This window comes from Apteryx rowi, unplaced genomic scaffold (genome assembly GCF_003343035.1).
Source record: "Apteryx rowi isolate R43461 unplaced genomic scaffold, aptRow1 scaffold_46, whole genome shotgun sequence".
NCBI classification, from domain to species: Eukaryota; Metazoa; Chordata; class Aves; order Apterygiformes; family Apterygidae; genus Apteryx; species Apteryx rowi.
The window spans coordinates 1905346-1926419 of record NW_020450716.1 but is presented as its reverse complement, the minus strand read 5'-3'; the positions used below and the strand labels follow the sequence as shown (position 1 = coordinate 1926419).

Genomic DNA, 21074 nt, shown 5'->3' with positions numbered 1-21074 from the left:
AAGTGTAAAGAGCTGCAGCTCACTGTGGAACAGCAGCTCTTCACATTGGGATCTGAAATGGATTCATGACTTCTAGATGCTTTTGTTCTACCTTGACCCATGTCTCAGGCTTCCTTGTGTGTCACAGCTGTTCTTCTAAACACTTGAGGCCCAGTAGGACCCAGCAGGCCAGCAGTGGCTGCTGAAGCCAGGATCTGGGTATGTGACAGTCTGGTCCCATACTGTAAGGGAGCTGAGGGACCCGTAGGGAAACCACTCATCACCTGTGAACTCCTCCCTGAATTACGCTTAATGTGTCTTGAGTCTCAGAAGGGTTTCGGTATGAAACCTCTAGGTTCAAGAAAACTGGCCACCTCTGCAGTGAAGCAGTCCTGACCTTTTTCTAATATCTACAAGAAATTAGCTTACTGTAATAAAGCAAAAGACTTGGTGAGAACAAGCCTGTTATCTCCTCCTTTTGATTTCTCACCAAGTCCTTACCTGTTTGTGGTTCTCTTGAGCTTTCTTTATGCGATGGGATCTGCTAGCTTGGGATGTTTAAACCTCTGCAGGTACCAAGAATTTCAGTAAGATCTCTTCTAAACAGGCAGCTTCAGCATAGCAGATCCTGGGATGGGATCAGAGCTTTAGGCTGCAAGTGTTTTGAATGAGGGCCAGCTTTATTTTTTCTGCTACGCTCTAATGAGGAAAAATGGGATCATAATGGATATGGTATTTTGCAACATTTTTTCTCTTCCTTCTGAAGGACTGCCTGGGTTCAGAAAATTAAAGCTGCTTCGGAACTTTACATAGAGACTGAAAAGAAGAAGAGGGAAAAGGCCTACTTAGGTACAGCATGGGATGCAGGGATTCTCCTCTTTTGTGGAAATGCCCATGGGCAGGAAAATATCATAATGACTTTTGTCTCTCCTCTTCTGTTTAACTGCAGTTCGCTCGCAAAGAGCAACAGGCATTGGGAGGTTGATGGTGAATATTGTTGAAGGCATTGAACTAAAACCTTGCAGATCCCATGGTAAGAGCCTTGGGTTTTTCATAATATATGCTCTATAAAAAAGACATTCACTTTTGTTAAACTAATTTTAAGGGAAGTTCTGTCCAAAACATGGGTTTTGTTTAATGAAGCGGTTTTAATGAACTTAAAATATACAGAGGTGATTTTGTGCAGTTCAGCATCAGTCGTGCAGGTGTCCTGCACTTAAGCATTTGTTTCAAGCAAGCTTAGTTTCCACCGTAGAGACCATAAGCCACAAAGTCCTGAAATCATGGTAGTGGAAGGTGCTCTGCACCTTGCAGAATTGTGTCCCTGTTTATTAAAATGACAGTGAGGCCACAACCTTTCCCCTGTTAGCTGGCTATAGGAGCCAAGAGGATATTCACACAGCTAAAAAAGTGATTACACTCTTCTATTTGCTTCCTTCTTCCCAGGAAAGAGTAACCCATACTGTGAGGTGACGATGGGCTCTCAGTGCCACATTACCAAGACAATACAGGACACCCTCAATCCGAAGTGGAACTCCAACTGCCAATTCTTTATCAAAGACCTCGAGCAGGACGTACTCTGCATTACAGTGTTCGAGAGGGACCAATTCTCCCCAGATGGTAAGCAGGAGGCTGCCACGCTTCCAAGACTGTTTTCAGATCTCCCATTTCTAAGATGTACATGCCTGCTGGGGTAAATAGTATACCCCTTTGCGTAGCCAGGGTCTGACTCACCCTTCCTCCCCAGCGGAGTCATGCCTGTATCAGGGTGAAGAGAATCAAGCTCTCTTTGGGTTTGGGTTTTTTTTTTTGTGTGCAACTTTATGATACCTGAAGTGTGTTTTGCAGATCTGCTAAGTCTTTAGGTAGAACTCAGGATACTGTTTGCAAATGGATAAATTAATGCAGGAGGAGAAATGTCTTCAGGTCCCTGTAGCAGACAATGACAGTGGCAGGAATGAGCCCACAGTTTCTAACCCATTCTTATTTGATAACCTTGGAGAGACATACAGAGCACTGGAGAGTATATATTGGAGTCTCAGGAACTGTTTTCTAGGACTTTTATTCGTATGGCCAATGCCAGTTGTCCTATTGACATAGTCACTGGTGTAATACACTTGTTCGCTTTATCATCTCCAGAGGACTTCACACCATTTGAACTGTGGAGCAGCCTTTGGCCTTTTTTACAAGATATCACAAAATAAATATGCCACTCAAGCAAGGCAGCTGTGAAATATGTAGTGGATTATTCTGCTTATGGGGTCATTTATTTTTAATGCTGCTGCTGCCTAATATGGTCCAGATAAAATCCTCTTCTGTGCAGGCAGCCAGTGGCCTGCTTCAACTGTAAAAATGCTGTGGACTGAAGACTTGTTATCTCCTTTTATTGTGTGTAGATGGAAGCTTACTTCCTTCTGCAAATTAACATTTTATTGCAATATAAAACAGTTGTTTCATTTCTGAGCATGCTGTCTTTTTGCATTTCAGACTTTTTGGGCAGAACAGAGATCCGTGTGGCAGACATTAAGAAGGATCAGGGTTCAAAGGGACCAGTTACAAAGTGTCTCCTTCTGCATGAAGTCCCAACAGGAGAGATAGTCGTCCGTCTAGACCTGCAATTGTTTGATGAGCCTTAGAGGGAAAGGGACCAATGTTTTATTTCAGTCTGAGTTCACTGCAAAAGGTGTCTGTAGACGCTGTCGCGAAATCCTTATTTGTTTGGTATGAAACTACTGCTTGCCCTTCACACATAAGAGGGTTATCAAAGCAAACAGGAGCATCTTTGTGCCTTGATAATTCTCGCTGGAAAATGAATCCCAATTTTGTGAGGAAACCTCCCTCAATTTCTCTATGTGGAACTTGACATTAGTTTCCTGGGTTTGTGAAATAACCTAGTTGTTCGTTGTGCTCCAGTCTAAAAGGCTGAGAGACCACACAGGTTGCTGTGCTTGCTCCAGATACCCTACTCTTTAATTTACATGAAGAGGGCAATGTTGGTATGTTTGGATACTTTCTGCAGATTTTCCCCCTTCTTAGGAATTTTGTGCCTATTGCTCAGCAAAGTGGAGTGTAAATGTTATGTGAATTGAATGAGCAGTTATGCAGTAAGAAGATTTTTGATTGACCTGAAGACCTTTATGGTGGTACTGAAAAGACTTAGAAAATAAATAATCTATATCTATAAACAGAGAAGATTCTATTAGCATACCACTTCATGACTCACTTTGCCCCTGAAAATAAATTATGTACAGGCCTTCTACACAGAGATGAATTGCACTCTAGAAGAGTTCCCCCACTCGGTACCTTTGGAAGTTGCTATTTTCTATAGGATTGTAAATCTTTGAACAGTAAGTGAAAGTGAATATAGAGCCCTGCTGAATGTTATGCTATACCACTTCAGTACTACTTTACTACTGCTGCTTAACTGTGTGAATGCAGATGAATAATCTGTCACCTGCAGTGGGGAAGAAAAAAATCATGGCTCTAGCTCAGGAAGCTAATTTCTACCCCATTGTATCTGGTTTGCAGAGCAATCAGTGGTGATCAGTTATTAAATTGTACCGTGCCTAAATGTATTTGACATCATGTTATTGATTTCAGGGCAGCGGCATACTGTAGCTCACGAAGGTGTTTGTCGCAGACCAGGTTGATCATAAGTTTGGTGGCCGTGGTATCAGATGTGACCAGAAAGAGAACTGTTGTGATTGTGCAGAGTGGGTAACCCCAAAGGAAAAGCCTTGTCATCTTGGGAAATGCTGGGGTTTATGTATGCATTTAACTCTAGGTGTGCGTATGCGTACACACACACACACACACACACACAAGCAAACACATATAGGCCCACATCCAGCAAACTTTCCCTGTTTGTCAAAGCACCCAGCTTTAAGTGTGCACTGAAGTCTTGGTTTCCCTTAAGCACGTGTGTAAGTAAGTAAGTGCTTTGCTGAGTCTGGACCTAAGAGAGAGTAGACCCCTAAGAGTAAAATTCATCTTTGTTCTGCTTGGATTCATTTTGCTCATTGCCTATCATCATACACTGGTATTTTTGTACTGACTTTCTTTCCGAATGGGAGGTATCAACTTGTTTCATTAGCATGTGAATGTTCTTGTGGAGCCTGTTGTTAGATTTTGATATTCCTTGCATGTCCTTTCAGTACCGGTTGCCACCTTTCCTGTATAGGCGGTGTTCTCTAACACTACAAGTCTTATTGATTTCCATTAGGAAATTAGGATATCTTCATAACAGATAGCTAGATACAGTATGGTGATAAGTGTAAACTGTGCTGGGAAGTGTCTGTATTATAATTTCCTACAAGACCACTATAATGTTTCAAGCAATTGGAAAAAATGTATGTTGGAGGGACAACAAAGTTTACATTTCATACTTTTCAGAATCGCTTTATTATTTATTTATTGAAGATGATAGTGTAGAATTTTGTATCAGAAATGACAGACATACTTACGTATTTTTTGAACAAAACAGAGATAGATACACACTTTAGTTAGAAACTTTCAACTGATGCGTTTTAGAGGGAGTTTAACTTCCAAGGCATGCATTTGTTTACCACTAACTGGCTGAAAACACAATTAAGAGAACTTTAAGTTTCTATTTTTCAATGTTGTTAAGAAAATTGTTTTGATTAAAATATGTAAATAGTACTAAACCCATGCTTTCCTAATTCCATATCAATCCATTTTATTAAATATAATGTATATGAAAATACACATTGTTGTGGTAGGATAAAAAGTGATAAAAATCTATTAATGGAGTAACATTAAATGTCATTATCTAACCTTTTATTGCTGTCATAATTTTACTCAGTAGCTGTAAATATGGTGACCATTCATTTCAGTGCTTAGAAAGTAGCATCACTTTTGAGGTATCATTTCACCAGCATGTTTGTCCCTGTTCAGGAATCTTACAGTCTTGCACACTGTTTTGCATTGACTCAGTGGCTGCCCAGATGATGGTTGTCTGCTGTCCTGCCCACCAAAGCTGCATAGATCTCACAAGCATCTGGGACTTCATGCTCCAGAAGCCCTTTTCATGAGAGAGAGACTTGTTAGCTGCATTTGTACCAGCGCTTTCGTCCAGAAAATGGCATGCTCCCGTAGGCCTGTTTAAATATGACCTGTGTCCTGATGAGTTTGGGGAAGAGCGAGGCATTCAGCAGCAGGTGTGTTAGGAAGTTTGGTATCTTCTGGTGTGTTTACCAAGTCAGCCGGTGTTACCAGAGTGTGGGGAGGTTGAGCTGTGGTCTTTCGAGTGTCCTCTTCGGGCTGTCAGGCCAAACCCTGCTAGTCTGTGCTACTGCTGTCTTAATACCTGTATTTGTGTAGACCCTATAATTCAGACTCTTGGTTATGTATCTCTGAATATAGCAGTAAAATCACACACTTTAGAGCACAACCCCCTTTCCAGCCCCATCCAGATGTGTGTAAACTTTTCCCAGTGCTATACCAAACAACAACAACAAATCTCTAAGCCCAGGTAATACTTGATTATATTTTGGTTTGAAAGAGCCATTAGCAATCCACGTGGATGAGCATCCCCGTTAAAATTACAGAGGCTTGTAAATCTGTATGTTGCAGAGTTGCCGGACTGGCTGTCTTCATCTGCCTTTATTCTCCTGTGGGTCAAATTCATCCTGGTACAGAGGGTGAGCACAAGGTCCATCCACTAAGAGTTCTCAAAATGAGGCACTGATGAGGCTGAAGTGGCACATGGGCCACTGGGACTGTCTCTCAGGATAGAGAGTTTCCCCCTTGTAGCAGGCTGTACTTTACTGGAGGAGAATGTTTGCTTAGAAGTAATTCTTCAGCATCAAACTCCTTGGCTGGCATTCAAGCCTTTCTAAAATATTTCTGTGACTTTTTAATGCATTCACTACTTTCATTGAAACAGTGATCTTGCTTTCGATAAATCAGGAGAAAAAAAGCCCAAGGAAAGAAATAGCAAAATCTGCGGCTGCGAGAAAAACTGCAATGGAAAAAAAAAAATGCCCTGGTAGCTTGGTTTCCAAGCTGTAGTTCTGGGAATTGCATTCTCCCACTATGTATATTAATTTTAACAAGGAGAATGGTATTTCTGTCTAGTGCTTCCTTAATTCTAAGTCTTGTAGCAGAACTGAGCTAATGGGCCAGAAACAACAAAATTTTTAGAAATGATTAAAATTACTGTTGGAAGATGGAGGTAGCTGGGGACAGGCAGAACATCAATGCTATTGTGGTTGCAGACAGGATAGGATATCTAAGAAAAAGGAATTTTTTTTTTTTATTTTTTGGATTAGTTTAAAATCAGATCCACAGTATCACAGCAGAACTTTAATTATCCAGGATCATAAGAACCCATAATAATATTAACAACAATAACAGTGATTAATAATGAACCATGCATTTGTTCTCATCCAGGAAGGTATTACAGGTAAAGCCACATGGGATTTAATGCGGCTCTGTATTTATGCAGGAATTTGCATGCACTTCTTTATAGAAGTTGGGCTTTTGGGTGTTTTTAACAGCCTTCATACTCACCTTTCCAGGAATTCCCTTCTGAGATGTATCTCTGTGGTGCTTGGCACTGTGGTGTTGCAAGGCACTTTCACAAAGATTTCATGGACATGTAAACGTTGCTGTGAGGCTCTTTGCTTTCCTGGTGTGATCCAGACAGCTCTCATGAACACCCAGGAGATACACAGGTACATGCCCATTTTCCGAGCTGCAGTTCTGGGAATTGCATTCTTTCCTTTTGTATATTAATTTTAGCAAGGAGAATGGTATTTCTCCCTGGTGCATCAATGTGCCAGTTCCCTGTTTCTCAGAGGACTTGCATCCTCAAGGTGTAGCTGTACAAGCTATTTGCCAGCAATGTCGTTATACGTCAGCAGGGTGGCTGTCTGTCCCTTCACCTGTGTCCCTTCACCCATTTAGGATCTCTCCACCCCTGGAGACACTGGGAAGGCTCTTTTTGAATCCAGTAAGAATCCACTTGGTCTTGAGGATCTGCCTCAAGAGCAAGCAGTTTTCTCCCTGCAGACAGGAATTAACCCTTCAGAGATGCCAGTTAGGCTCCATTTCATCGCCGTTAGGGTTGCACTTCAAGTTGGAGACCACCCCAGTCTCCCCCACCCTCAGCCTCCAGCTGGTACCCAACCATCACGCCTCCCCTCACCCTACTGCTCTGCTTCTGTCCTGTTAGGTTTTTCTTCCTCCTGTGAGTAATCTAGTGCTCCTGCCCTGGGGTGAAGCACCGTGGAAAGCCTCAGGATTTCCTTCCCTTGAAACCCCACCAGAGCTCTGCTTTGTGCAGTGGGGCTGTTTTCGGGACTCCTTCCTAGGCTTCTCCCTCCCGGCTCACCTGGCAGCTCAGTCATGCGCTCTCACACCCTGGTCGCCCCTCATCTCAACAGAGCACTTCAGCGGGTGCCTAACTTGAATCTGCAGCCCTGTTCAGGCAGGTTTTAAGCTAGCTGTATGCCGACGTGCTTTGCTGGAGGTACGTGGCTGAATTTGAAAGCTGGGTGGCTTCGATAATTTAGAGCCTACATTATGATGTTGGTTTGAGCTTTTCAAGGATCGGAAGATTGAGCCAGATGATATAACCAGAGCATCAAACAAAAAATTAAAACTGAAGATAAAATACAATAGTTCATTTTCTTTGCAGTTGGATCTGTTTTCCTCCTTGCTTTCCCAAAAGTGAATGGTCTTTGGGTTAGAGCCACAGAACTCTCCAGAACTGTGCGTACTGGGCAAATCATAATTCATATACTTGCAGATTGCAACACCTTAGGAAACACTATAAAATATAAAACAGTCTGTTGACCTTGGCCTCAGACATACCAAGTATCTTGCCAAGTTTAGTGCTGGTAGAAAGCCAGTGTGTGAAGCCCTGAGAGGTTGTGTGCAGTTGGTGATTTGACTTGGGCACCTTGAAAGACATAGCATGTCACTGAGCTGACACTAAGCCAAATGACTGATAAATTACAGAACGTTTTTTAGATGCACTTAATTATTGTATATTTTCTCAATATGAGTTTTTATGAGGGAACTTTTAAAATGTTCATTTTACAATTTTTTTACCCTTTAAAAAAAAATCACTTTTTGTTACATATGAGTAGAGTTGGGGGGGACATTGTGGATAATGAAGTTTTTGTAATATTATTAAGTAAGTACATTTTCAAAACTAAGCTGTCACAAGTCCAAGCTTTTACTGCAGCAGTGGCGTCTACTTTCATACTGCTCTATTTGCCACTGGGGATTTCAGTTAATTCAAATCCAGCAGTCAAAGCCCTTGAAACACAGAAAAGCTGGGAATCAGGCTAAAGCAACTTAGCTTTGAGGGGTTTGCTCTATATGTACATTCCACATATATCCTGGTGTTTGTTTTGCCCAAACACCCTATGATGTCCTACATGCATATCAATGTATCTATAGGTAAATACGAGCTTATATATATATAGATATATATATGATTATTTGTATATATGATATAAAAACACAGCTATGTTGTTGTTGTCAAATACTGAGTAAATCTAACAGAAAAAACATTTATAGGCCCACAATTTTGTTTATTCATTTAGATATTTTAAAATAGGGACCATCCTTGGGAAATTATTTTTCTGTACATATGAGGATATATTTAGGACCTAATTTAAATGAATTAAAAATTGCAGTAGGACGATGTTAAACTAGCCTAGTTGCTTGATGTAGTTGTCGGAGAAGGTTCTGCTGTGACTGCAGGTGAATTCCTTGTGCAGGAATGTAGCAAAATGTTGCTAACCCTGGATTTAGCATTTGATTCTGGGATCTTAAAATGTCATGGAAGTAAAGGAAATTGTTACTTTTTCTGTGACCTTATAGCAGACAGCAGCTGTTGAATGTTGCAGTGAGTGCAAATTAAAATGGAAGATCTGGGTACACGAGAGTAGGGGAAAAGGGGCAGAAATAAGAGCTTGGTGCCCTGCAGGTCAAGCTGCCCAAACCCGGCCGGTGCGGACAGGGCTTTCCCAGCAGCGTTGGTCGCTTGTTTTTGCATCTGTCCCCGTCATCCTTGTAAAAGACGCCTACAGGCCCACAGGGTGTGAAACCCGGATTTTCGAGGCGGGAGGGCGAAGGGACACCTGCGCTTTGGCCCATGAGAAACTGGTGAGAAAGGGCCCTGCTCTGGGAAACGCAAAGCGCGCCCATGTCGTGGTGGCGTTCCTCCTACCTGGGCTGCAATTTGTAAAGGGGCGACGTGTTTTTAGCACGCTGATTCACTGCTAACAGCTTTTGCAGAATACCCTATTCCAGTTCTCAATTCACTGAAAAAGGAATTTAGATTCTAATAGCCTTTGCAGACTTTATAATGGGTACTTTTTACTTAGTGTTGGTAAATTGTTGAGAAAAAAAAGATAGCTGTAGTATTTTTTCAATGTTAATACTTAGAATTGGGGAATACCCCCCGATGGTGGTGTTGTTACTTTTTAGTGCACTTTTCGTTGCCAAACAAATGGTATCAACTAGTTTCCTTTTTTCTTAAGAAAGGAAGTATTGTACTGTATGTAGTATTCTTAAGATCCTAAAAATTACAGAAGCATTATAAAATAACTGTTATCTGTATTTGTCTTAAGAGCTGCCCAGACAGGAGAAAGAGTTAATTTTCTTTTTTTAGAGAATTTAAAATTTACTTGTAATTTAGATCATATCTAATTATCCTACAGTAATACACCTGTACTGTGAAGTTCTTTTTTTTTTTTTTTAAGCATTTGTAGTAGGTATTATGAAGAATTATGAATCAGACACCACTGTTTCTCTTAAGACAATTTCAATTGTGCTTTGGTTGCTTTGAATGTGTTATTTCCTCTGCCACACTTAAGTAATTCTATTTACAGACAAATGTCAAATTGAATGAAAGTCCTTAAAATGTATTCGTCTGTTCAAGGAGTTATGCCCACTTCCCAGACTGCATTCACCAAGGTTGATACTGAAAATAAGATTTTATTCTGTGTAATGTTTGACACAGATGAGACTGTAGTTGTGCAAGTGAAATTATGCAAGAATAAATCCTGGTTTTTTTAAAGCTTAACTGTGTATTCTTGCATTCTTGAGAAGCATTGAGTAAGAGTGGTATTACGGTGTCAGAGACATATTGAATAAATCTTCAGATTAATATTTTTGACAAAAGGACTTACATAGTTATGACAGAAGCAAAGTGATAAACCCAGCAATAGGGAAATGAATTACTAGCATTTAATGCCTGACACATGCCACTTTTTATCTCTGTAATATATTGTTCGCATTTTTCAGATAGGAAAATTGAGAGAAGTTGCCATAATGAGGCAGCAAAAAAAAAGAAAGGAAAAAAAAAAGACATTGCTTAGTAGGACAGGTGTCATTACTATGCGTGTTTTACTAATTTACATGGGCCCTGATTTACAGACGGATACTCCCTGTGTAGTGTTGATTCAGCTTGTCAGAGGTTGCCTGGGGCTCCGCTGCTAGCTGCTTGAGGGCAGTCCCACTTCAGTCTCTCCCCCAGTTTTTGTTAATATTTAGTGAATTTGGCCAGTTCACCCCAGGCCGATATCCCTGGGCACACGAGAGCAACATTCAGCACTTTAAGCAGCAGGTCTATTTGTCTAGCCCCAAACCGACTAACTTCTGTACCCTGGGGATGCACTTTTTCTCAGCTGTTTCAGGCTGGGTTGACACGAGGGGACAACGCTGCAGCCTAAGATTTGTCCCACAGTAGCCTGTGAGTCTCAGATGACATAAGGTAGACACGATGGGATGTGTTGGGAAGGTCTGACCCGTTTAGAGCCGGTTTGTCCAGGCCTCGTTAATCCAGTTGAGCGCTGGCCGGCATTGGTTCTTGAAAGGACGTGCCTGCATCTCCTCCGCCTGATGCTGAGCTCGCGGAAGCCGTATCATCTCRTGCACTGCCACTATGGAGCAGCACGAGTGGAAAGCAGCTCGCACAAGACCCTTCGTGTCACCCCCTCAAGCACACTGACTCTGCCCCCTTCCCAGGGCTAATGGGCAGCTGTCAGCACAAGCTTGGTGCTCCTGTCCCCTGCCTGAACACAAACCCTCCAGCTGCAGGGGCCCCGCTGCTCCCCCACCTCAGGGAACACCACTTCATTTTGCCCCAGGGCTCTTGGGCCCTTCCCTGTCCCTCTTCCTCTGGAAAATTGGCTAAATGCTGAGCACAGACTTTATCCTACGTCTTTTCCATACAAGATGTATGGCCAAAAGGCATGGGATACCTGTGGTGGAAAAAGTAGTTCCAGCATAGAGAGAACTTCAGCAGCCACCCAGCACCCAGCAGCCACCCAGCAGGAGGGCTCACCAGTCTCTCCGATGCAGGGACTACTTATTAGAAAGGTAAAATACAGATGGTGGTCGGTTAAAAGGTTTCAACAATAACATGGCCGAAATAAATTCAAGCTAGCACTACCAGTTCAACATACGATTCTTGCTGAGGGAGGCGGGGGTATCTCATTGTCAGTGTTATTTCACCAAGAACCAACAGGAAAAAAAAAAAACAAACAGGCTCTTTACAGTGCTTCTCAAACCTATTCAAGATTCTCTTAATGGAAAATAGAGGCACAGCACTTCAAGACAAAACTGAAAGACAACCATAAGTTGGCGTTTAAGTGAAAAACCCAAAAGCACACACAACCTGCCATTGCAACACTATGTTAATGCTAGCTAGTTGTAAACCAGTCTGAATCCAAACATTTTTGTAAGTAGTTTTAAGTTACAAACATCTTAACCTCTTACTAGTAAGCTTGTAAAGGGTAATTTTAGTTTAAGGTGTACACAAATCTTCATTATAACTAAACTATACAAACACAGAAGTGAATTTGGCTCTAAAACTTAAGCAAGTCTGATTTACTTTTGCATTTGAGAATGCACTGATGACAAGCCTATTTAATAGTCACTGTCACTGTGTAACAACTAGTCACAGTTTAAGTGCTAAGTCCTTCTATAGTTAGAAATAACATGTGCAACAACAGAACTATTGAACTGTTGTCCTGCCCCTACCCTATGTGAAAGTCTTCTCTTGAGACTGACAGGAACTCATTGGCAGGGTGACCACATTCATCAACTTTTAGAGAAATATTCTCCATCTCCTTCAGAGCAACATTCACCCGCATTCATGGCAAACTAGATTTTCAAGCTGTGTCACAAAACGATCAATGAGGACTAAGGGAAACTCACTACAGCTTCACAACCTTTCTTTCTCAGTATTATGTTTCTGAATCATCAAAATACTTAAAACAGTCTACTCAAGAAGTAGTAATTTTATTATATTCATCTGACAGGTTTCATTGTGATTGAATAGGACAGTTTGCTAGACAGTCTCTCTCATGATTTTGGTGAGTTTCTGGATCTTTGACTTTGTTGACATATCCACGTACTTCTCCCCAATATTGACAATCATTCCACCAAGGATTGACGGATCAGTCTAAGGAAAAAATATTGAACAGAAATTCTAAAAATCTAAAGCAAAGATTTGTTAGCCTAATATTCAATGTTTACACTAGCAAAGAAAAAGCTTTTAAAACACCCTTGTTTAATATAGTTTTGCAGTCACCATATTCCAAAGTTAAGATTTTAGTAATTGCAGCATCATCAAGTCTACAAGAATGCACAGAAATATATACAGTATTGCACATACTCCTTTTACTGAATCCAGCCACTAAAAAAAAAAGTTACACAACAAATTTAAAAAAAGAACAGAGAGACTAAAGCTCGCTTAACGTTAACTTGATGGAATCTATTTACAAGTCAAAAATCCATACCTTGGTCTCCAGCTTTAAGATCTCTCCTTTAACCAAGAATCCATTCAAAGCACTTTTTAGCTCAGTAAGGTTAGCATCATCCAAGGGCTGAAAAATTTGAACAAAATCCAGAGAAAATGAAGGACTTTCAAAAACAAACAAACAAAAAAAATCAAATGATAGAAAATACTGATTCTTGTTATCTTTAGATTAATCTTCAAAGAAAAAGCAACACTAAAGAAAGATGCTTCCAGGAAGGCAGAGTAAGCAGCCTACTCAGAGAGCAATAAAAAAGGGACACTACAGAAATAGCAGTCACTTTGTGCTGCTTAGTTTAATTTCATTAAACACTGTACCATTTTCTACACATATTCCCAGCAACAGTTTCATGTTAACATCCTAAGAAAGCATGTGGCGAGAATCCATACTTTTGCAAAGGCAAGCACTGGACATGGAACCTTGAGATCTTCTTCACAGCAGTGTTTAGGCTATATGGGGAAAGATCAATTTTGCTGCTCCTAACAATTCAGATTGTTAGCTTGGGTAGAAAAATGGTTTCACATGAAGTGCTGGACAGTGACTCAGGACATGGGCACACAGTTCCCAGTCCTGCTGCAGGTTTCCAGTATGCTATCAGGTAAGTAACTCTCTTGGGCATAGAGAATTCTATAGCCCTGTGAGAAGGGCACTGTGAATATGTCTTTGCCATCCCTATGAGTCACTCAGATATTACTGTGACCAGGAACCAGAAACAGAATTCACAGAACAGTAATGCTTTTGTTTTGCCATAATTTAAACCTATTTAGCTAGTTATATTTATTAAAGCTATTTAATAGCTAACAGTTTGAGAGCCAAAATAAAAGGTAGAGGGAAAGTACCTTTGCACACGAAATACTTGGGAAAACTTGTAAACTCATGAACCTATGAAAACCTTTCACATATTCCTGAAGGCCATCAACTAGACTATGCTTGTGGGCTACAGAGAGCCATGCAACTTGAAATGTATGAGACTTATTATTTGGTCCAGGTAGGCAGTTCACTATAGCCCTACCCAAAGGCTACATGGTTTCAGAGTTAGCCATATGTCCCGATTACCGCACTCAGCAAATTAGGTAGTTACTCTCCATGAAGTACAGTATCAGGCACCACAGGCATTCTTAGTTCAATTGGGTAACTGCCTTGCTCTAGCTGACAGCTGATCTGTTAACTCTGACCTGCTCAGTATGATCTTGATGACAGATCTGACCAATAACTGTTGGAAACCAAAAAGCCAGTTGCAGAGAGACTTTCATCTTGGTAGAGGTGAGATTTTTCCTCACTGTTCATATAACAAGCTACTTATGCCACAGAGAGCAAAATTAAATTAAAGAAGTTTGCCATTTATGCCATTACGCCTTTTAAGCTCGACCTAGATTATTCTAACTCACCTGGGCAGTGGTAACTGTGCACAGCACTTCTCCTCGGTATGAACTCATGATCTTCCCAAATGCAGAAACAATGTCTGGAGTGTAACGTAAGCGACCGTTTTCAGCAAGCAAGTCTGGAAAAGATAGATGTATTGAGAGGGTTTAAAGTGCCCCAAAGAAGCAGGTTTATTTAGCTACTGGTAATAACAATTAGCCTTAGATGTTTTTCAGCATTCAAATGCTTACTTACTCATCAGGTTGACAGTAATAGGGGACATCTTCTCTCTTGCTAAAACATCATTTACAGCTTTTTGTTTAACTGTGCTCTTGGTATGAGGGTTCATAACAACACTGGATAGTTTGGGATCCTTCATGAGAGTCTAAGAGGATACACAAACAACATGATGAAAGCCAGGAGTTTTCCAGGCATTACAAGGCCAATGTAGACTATTCAGGGTAGGCAACAAGATCACTAGTTGAGCAAGAATAAAGAGAGATCAGAAGTAAGGAGTCAGGAAATGAAATAACAACTTCACATGTTGCACATTTACAATATGTTCCTTTCACAGCTGATGCTGTATCACTACTAAACAGCTTAACAGGCTGAGGAGCAGCACTGGAGGCACAAAGGAGTGACACAAAAACAGACTGCAGGTACAGGCAGCAGACAAACCGTGTTGGTTAAAAGGGGGAGGCTCAGAGTATTTAAGAGCTGAATCCATCCCCCAATGAGAAGCCGCAGGTGAGCCCTGCTGACCCCCAAACCGCTGTGAGAACTCAGGCCTTACCCAGACTCGGCTCAGCTCCTTCTCTACCTGGTCCAGCTTCTTCTGCTTGGAGGCGGCAGAGTACAGCGCGGTGGCGTAGCGGCCCTCCAGCCCGTACACCTGGATGGGGGGCTGGGGCGAGAGAGCAGGCGGGTGCTGAGAGCCGCCAGGAGCCGGGGAGCCCGCGGCTCGCCGGTGACCCCCCTGCTCCTCCCCCCGCACCCCCTCACCTTGACCAGCTTGGAGACGGGCCTCGCCGCGGACGTGCTCAGGTGCCGCACCTGCGGGACGCATATAACGGCTGGCATCGCCGCGCAACCGCCACCTCGGGGCCGGGGGTGCGCGCAAGGGGTGGGAGAGGGGGGTGGGAAGGGGCTGGAGACCCCGCACTGACATGGGGGGGGGCGCACGCGCGACACGCGGCCCCTCTCCTCGCGCCCTTCCCCCCCCCCCGGGAGCGACCCGTGGCCCCTGCGCCCCCCTCTCCCCCCCCGCCCTTCACCTTCAGACAGAGCGCCGCAGCCGCCGCCATCTTCTCCGACAGCCGCTCTAGGTCACAGGGGAGCCCGGCCGCCGCTGACGCGACGCGACGCGACGCGACGCGCACGCGCGGCCGCCAACAGTCTTCCCGCCCCTCCGCCCTTCTTGCCGCGGGGCGCACTGGGGAGGGTAGTTCTGAAGGGCGGCCTGCCGGGCGCTGCCTGCTGGGAGGCGGGAGGCGGGAGGCGGAGCGGCAGCGCGCGCCTAACGGCCCGCCGCCCCCGGCTGCGCCGCTCCCCAAAGCCCCTCCGAGGCGCCTTGCCAGGCCCGGCTGGGAGTTAGAGGGGAAAAGCCATGAGTCAGGGCCCCGTGGCCGCCCAGCCAGTCCGAGGGGTGAGGCGAGGATGGCTGCTTGCAGGTGCGGGAGCGCAGCCGCGGCTCTCCTCCCGCGGGAGCCCGCTGGTTTTTTGTCGGCCGGGATGGTTTGTGCCTGGCCGGCAGATGAAGGAAAGGAAAGCGGAGGCGCCTCTGACATCCCTGGCCTCCAGGTGCTGGAGCTGTAACTGGAACACCACATGTGGTGAAGCTCAAGATGAAAAATCCCCGTCCTTGCCCCCCTTTCCACAGGTTGTCTTGTGTTGCTGAAAATTATTTTTCTCAGAAGGATTCATAGGAACGTGGCTCTGGAGACAATTACAGTAACCACAGCAATTGCTGTCCTTGCAGGCCCCAACCCAGTATGTGACTGTCTTGCATGAACAGCTGCAACATCTTCTCCAGTTGGGTCACTGCAGTGTCATTATTTGCGTCTTTGCAGGTCGAGGGGCTAAGGGAAGGGAAAAATCGTGTGCCACGGGGATCACTGGGGGGGCTTGCAATTATTATAACATGGTGCAGTGACATATCCACTGCCCTTTCCCATGTTCCTGTGATGTTCCTGTAATTCACACAAACATACTTCCCTCCATTCAGAGGCACCAAGAAAGAAATCTCCATGTAAAAGTTCTTCAAAAGAGAAAATGTCAGCTGTGCTTTCCTCGCAGACATCTCTGGTGTCCTCTAGCACAGTGGAACTATCTCTGAAATACAATGAGCTATTTCCTCCCCTTGGATAAGCTAGATCCAAACATCTCCTGGGGAAAGAGACAATCTTCCAGGTAAAGCACAGGACAGGCGATCTGAATTTTAGCTCTGACTTTGTCACGGTCTCCCTGTGTGACCTTGAACAGCTCACTCAGGTCCTGCATACCACTGGACTATCTTGAATGATTAAACTCTTTCTCTCCCTGATTCTTCCATCTTTTCTATGAGAAAAAGTAAAACGATTGACTGCTTCATAGAGCTGTTTGAGTAATTATTTCTGTGGTATGACTAGCTGAGACTGGAGGTGCTATTGAAATACAAAGCATTGCATTAATAACGAACATGCTACATCAGTATGCAGGGCAGACTTTAAACACTAGATGTTGCTGTTGCTACAAATTGAAAGACTAATGATCACTTTTGTGATCACTCTGGCTAAATCAAACCTAGAGAATTACAATCATGCTCTGCAGGAAACACAGCCTTAATAAAAAAGCTGTGCTACCATCCCACCTGAGATAAGATCACCAATATGCTTTATTCTAGATGTTGGAATTCAGTTCCTTCTTCTGTCTCTAGCTGTGCTTGCTGTGGTGACATTCAAAGATGTACAAGTATAGTCCGTGACAGATTTAAGCCTGACATAAAACCATTCTTCTCAATAATTTTAACATCTATGATACTAAGAAATGCATGAAATGTAGAAAAGTCTTTTTTTCTTGGAGAAAAAGCATATTTTGTCTAATTTTTGTGATAATGTGCATGCATGGAAGTTTTGAAATGATGCACATGGATTTGCACATGGATCCATGACACATGGATTTATTTGAACTAGGGCCATGTATCCAAAATTTTATTAGTGTCATTCTGAAACACTGTATGATCTGGTACCATTTTTATACATAAGAAAATCTGGCTTATTGAGGCCAGTCAAATAACTGAGAGCTGAAGATGCTTTAATGAACTTGAGGTTGGGTCAAATCCTGATAATGCTTTCCAGAATTAAAATCAGAGCACCTCCCTCAGGTTAATTTTAGACATGCAAAATCCCACTAGTGATAAGCAGTTTGTACCTTTAAACCTTATACTGGAAGGAAAATTTAAATCCTGATGAAGCTTATTCTTGTAGCTGGATACTTGTAATAATTCCTCCACCAATATAATTGCATGTGAGTTTTAATGTTTTTCTCTTTTTTTTTTTCTCCTAAAAATAAACTCTCCATACTGCAATCTCTCATCATTCGATATTTGACTGGGTCCCTTGTTTCAGTTTAATTGCTTAGGTCCATACCTGTAAGCATTCAAACACATATTCCATTTACAAGCTCTTGCATGAGAAACACCTGGATGAACATCCATTTTATGGGTCTGCCTCTTTATGTGGAGGTCAGTGCTTACAGGATTGTAAAAGTATTGAAAGTATTAATTCCTACTGAATATAGTGATATTATAACCATCATATTTTTCTACTGTAGAGACAGACTAGAACTGAAATCCTGCAAAATATATCCTCCCTTCTCTTTCTTGAGAAACCCTGAAAATAACTGGTCTGAGTTTAGATTCATTTAGACAGACCCTTGAGCTTATTGAAGACACGGACTTCACATAGGCATAAGAGCCACAGACTTCTCTGTAATCAGCTCTTTTATGTCTCTAGAAAGGGTGTGATGATTCTACCATGGTAGTGTTAGGGATGTTTCAATCATGGCCCTGCTGTGTGAGATGTCATAAAACTCATAGCAAGAGCTAGGCCATTCCACTAAACTAAACAGCACATAGAGGTAAAATCAAATGAAGTTTGTCAACAACACATCTGGTGTCCTCACAACGATGAGTGCATAACAGGTCAGTTCCACAAAACAGGCCAAACTTTCCCTCCACCGAACTATGGCTAGTTCCTTAAAAAAACCAAACAAACTGTAATTATATCAGTGATTCAAAAATGTTAAGTAAGGTTAAAGACACTAAATTCTTTTCTCCCCCTCTTTGAAACTCACCTGAAGCATTGGCCCTCAGCCGGTTTTGAAGGCTCCTTTGCACCTGCTAGTCAGTAATTGCACCTGGCTGTTTCCCCTTGGCTGAGCCTGGAATTCTCAGCCTCAGCATGGGAGAGTTCCAGAGCAGTCAGGGTGTAGCTGCAAGCAAGTTCCTGACCTCTGTAAAAAGTTAATGATGTTTTTTACAAGAAGTGGAAGAGTCTTCTCTCATGGTGCTCAAGTCAGGTTCAGGTTATATGGCACAAAGAAGCTACAGCCTGTCTCTCTGCTCCCTGTCTCTGCTGTGTTTTTGTTCCTGCAGCTGCTGAAGGAAGTCTTGTTTTCTCCTAGGGGGCTGCCCTTTTCTTCCCCAGAGACAGTTGGGACTCTTCCTGAATCTAACTCTCCTGGTTGTTTTCCATACCTCTACTCCGTAAGCTGTTCTGTTTGGGCAGGTAAGTTCAAGTGCTCTGTCACACTGACTCCCCAGAGACTAAGCCTTCACAGGTACGGTGACCCACCAATTGCAATCTAGCTGCCCAAGGAAGACCTGACTCATTTTCCCGTTGACAAGGGGGTTTTTCGTTCAGTAACAGGGGATAGAAAACACTTTTTTTTTCCTTCCAAACCAGAAAGAATGATTGTAAAACCACAAAAATTGTTAGGGGAATTCAGAGAAGGAGCAGAAAACCTTCTAACTGAGTTAGGTGACTGAACTCACCGACCTTAGCATCAAACTAATGTACTGCAAGCTCTTCGTCAGGATGCTTGCAGAAAACAAACACCTATGCCTACATTTTCCTGCCCTCCAAGGGAGGTCTCAATCTAGTCTTGCATGGTACATAGTTACAATTTTATTGTACAAGTGATACTTCTGGGGTGCTCCTGCTGTTTTAGTTTATTTTCCATGCTATCACAGTAATCTGTTGTAAAAGGGTGGTGGTTGGGGGGGGGGGGAACACAGCTAGGTGCTTGTAGCTTCCTTGACAAAAGTAATGTGTCTCTTTTAAGCTAACCTAATAAAGCCTGCTAAATTAATGTAAGGGTGAATTGTGAAATGATCTTAATAGGTTGGTAAAATAAGTGTTTATCAGCAAGGTCTTATACTAGTAAAGGTGGTATGGGCTCACTTGGACATTTGACTGTTTTAAGGTTTTCTATGAAACACTCACCAGTAGTGAAAATACCTGGTTTTGAAAAGTGTGTGAATAATAAACATAGACATGCTTTGGGGTAGGTAGTACTAATAGCTGAGCTTTACCACTTTGCACAACGGCAGAGTGGCAGTTAGAGCACTGCACTGAGACACAGGAGATTTGGCATCTATTTTCAGCTCTGCTTTGGGCCTGCTGATTGGCTCCTAATTATTCTGTGCCTCAGTTCCCCCTTTTGAAAAAACAAGAATGAGACCAACATCCCTTATAAACAGCTTTAAGTTCTGTTGATAAAACACACTTTATTAATAGCAATGATACCTTCTCACATATGCTGCTGGGAAAAAAAAAGTAAGTTCACAAATATCAGTGAAATTATGATGGTGTACAAGTGGCTGTGGAGAAAATAAAGAGGAGGACTATCATGCCTGCTCCATCACTGCCAGGGAAAATGGATGTTAACCTAGTCCCACTTCTGGAGTCAGAATGGTATGCAGGGAACTGGAGGTGCCAGTCTATATGCTTGAGGTCTGTCACGGAAACACCCACTAAACTGGTAGACTCAGCAAAGATCATTGACTGAACAGGCCTGGAACATGAACCACCCTCTCAGTCAGAGGTAGCTAGTCTGTGTCCCAGATGAAGCACCCTGCCAGAGTAAATTGCACTGTTGTTGCTATGCTGCACCTGCTGGAAATCTAACCTTTTCCAGCACTGAAAGTGTGCCTTCAAGTGGAAAACCCCTCTTCCTTCAGTTTAAACTTGGGCCAGATCCTGGCCTGAGTTATAGCAGAGTAAATTTCTGAAATATCTATGTCAGTGGATATTTTGGCAGACTGAGACTCCAGCCTTTCAACCACTCGCCATGTGTAGGTCTTCATATCTGCCTTGAACTGAAATTAACTGTCTTGTGCATGGATGGAAGGATCTTGCTGAATGAGCATATTGCAGCTTTTTATGTTAGACAGGTGACTTGGCAGGTTTTGGTTACATATCAAGACTACAGCTTGCTCATTACCACAAGAGGGAAGCCAGTACTAATAATATAATTTTGTTCGTATATTAACTAGGGTTAGTGTGGTGAGGTTTTTGTCCATTTCAAGTCTGTTGCATGTGTCTTTCTCTTTCCTTGTAGCACACTTGCATTCGATCATATGTCAGAAATTAAAGAACATTATTCCACATTCCATTTGCTCAATGTCCTGTGAAATGAATTTCATGGATTTGCCTGGTTCACTTGAATGGCATACATAAACCTGAAACAGAAAGTTGGGACAGAACTAAGTTGGTTGTTTTCATAGCAAATTTAAACAGTCTGCATGCAAACAAGAGGAAACTTGGTGGGCATGGTGCTTGGTAAAACAGTGTTTCCCCTCATTTGCCTGAGCATGAAAAATTAAAGAATATTCGAGGAGTCATGGACAAATGAATTCAGCAGTCCTTTGACTCTTGTTCTTCAGCCTGT

General features: G+C 42.6%; 2 protein-coding genes across 4 annotated transcripts in view; one reads left to right on the top strand and one right to left on the bottom strand.

Moving 5' to 3' along the window:
- The window catches only part of ITSN1 (intersectin 1), a 143349-nt gene extending 133335 nt beyond the window's left edge, over positions 1-10014 (top strand). For all 3 annotated transcript variants that reach the window (XM_026077651.1, XM_026077650.1, XM_026077649.1), the window contains 4 exons: positions 746-828; positions 929-1012; positions 1426-1599; positions 2467-10014. In XM_026077651.1, the coding sequence (XP_025933436.1) occupies positions 746-828; positions 929-1012; positions 1426-1599; positions 2467-2615 (490 nt within the window). In that variant the 3' untranslated portion in view covers positions 2616-10014. The remainder of the gene's footprint in view (positions 1-745; positions 829-928; positions 1013-1425; positions 1600-2466) is intronic.
- Positions 10015-12245: 2231 nt separating this feature from the next.
- Positions 12246-15527, bottom strand: ATP5PO (ATP synthase peripheral stalk subunit OSCP). Its single transcript, XM_026077712.1, has 7 exons — positions 15419-15527; positions 15147-15197; positions 14938-15048; positions 14400-14529; positions 14171-14283; positions 12765-12851; positions 12246-12427 (listed from the first exon to the last, which is right to left on the bottom strand). Exons 1-7 carry the CDS (start codon positions 15446-15448, stop codon positions 12314-12316), a joined length of 636 nt encoding a protein of 211 aa, XP_025933497.1. The 5' UTR covers positions 15449-15527; the 3' UTR covers positions 12246-12313.
- Between the last annotated feature and the right edge of the window lie 5547 nt (positions 15528-21074).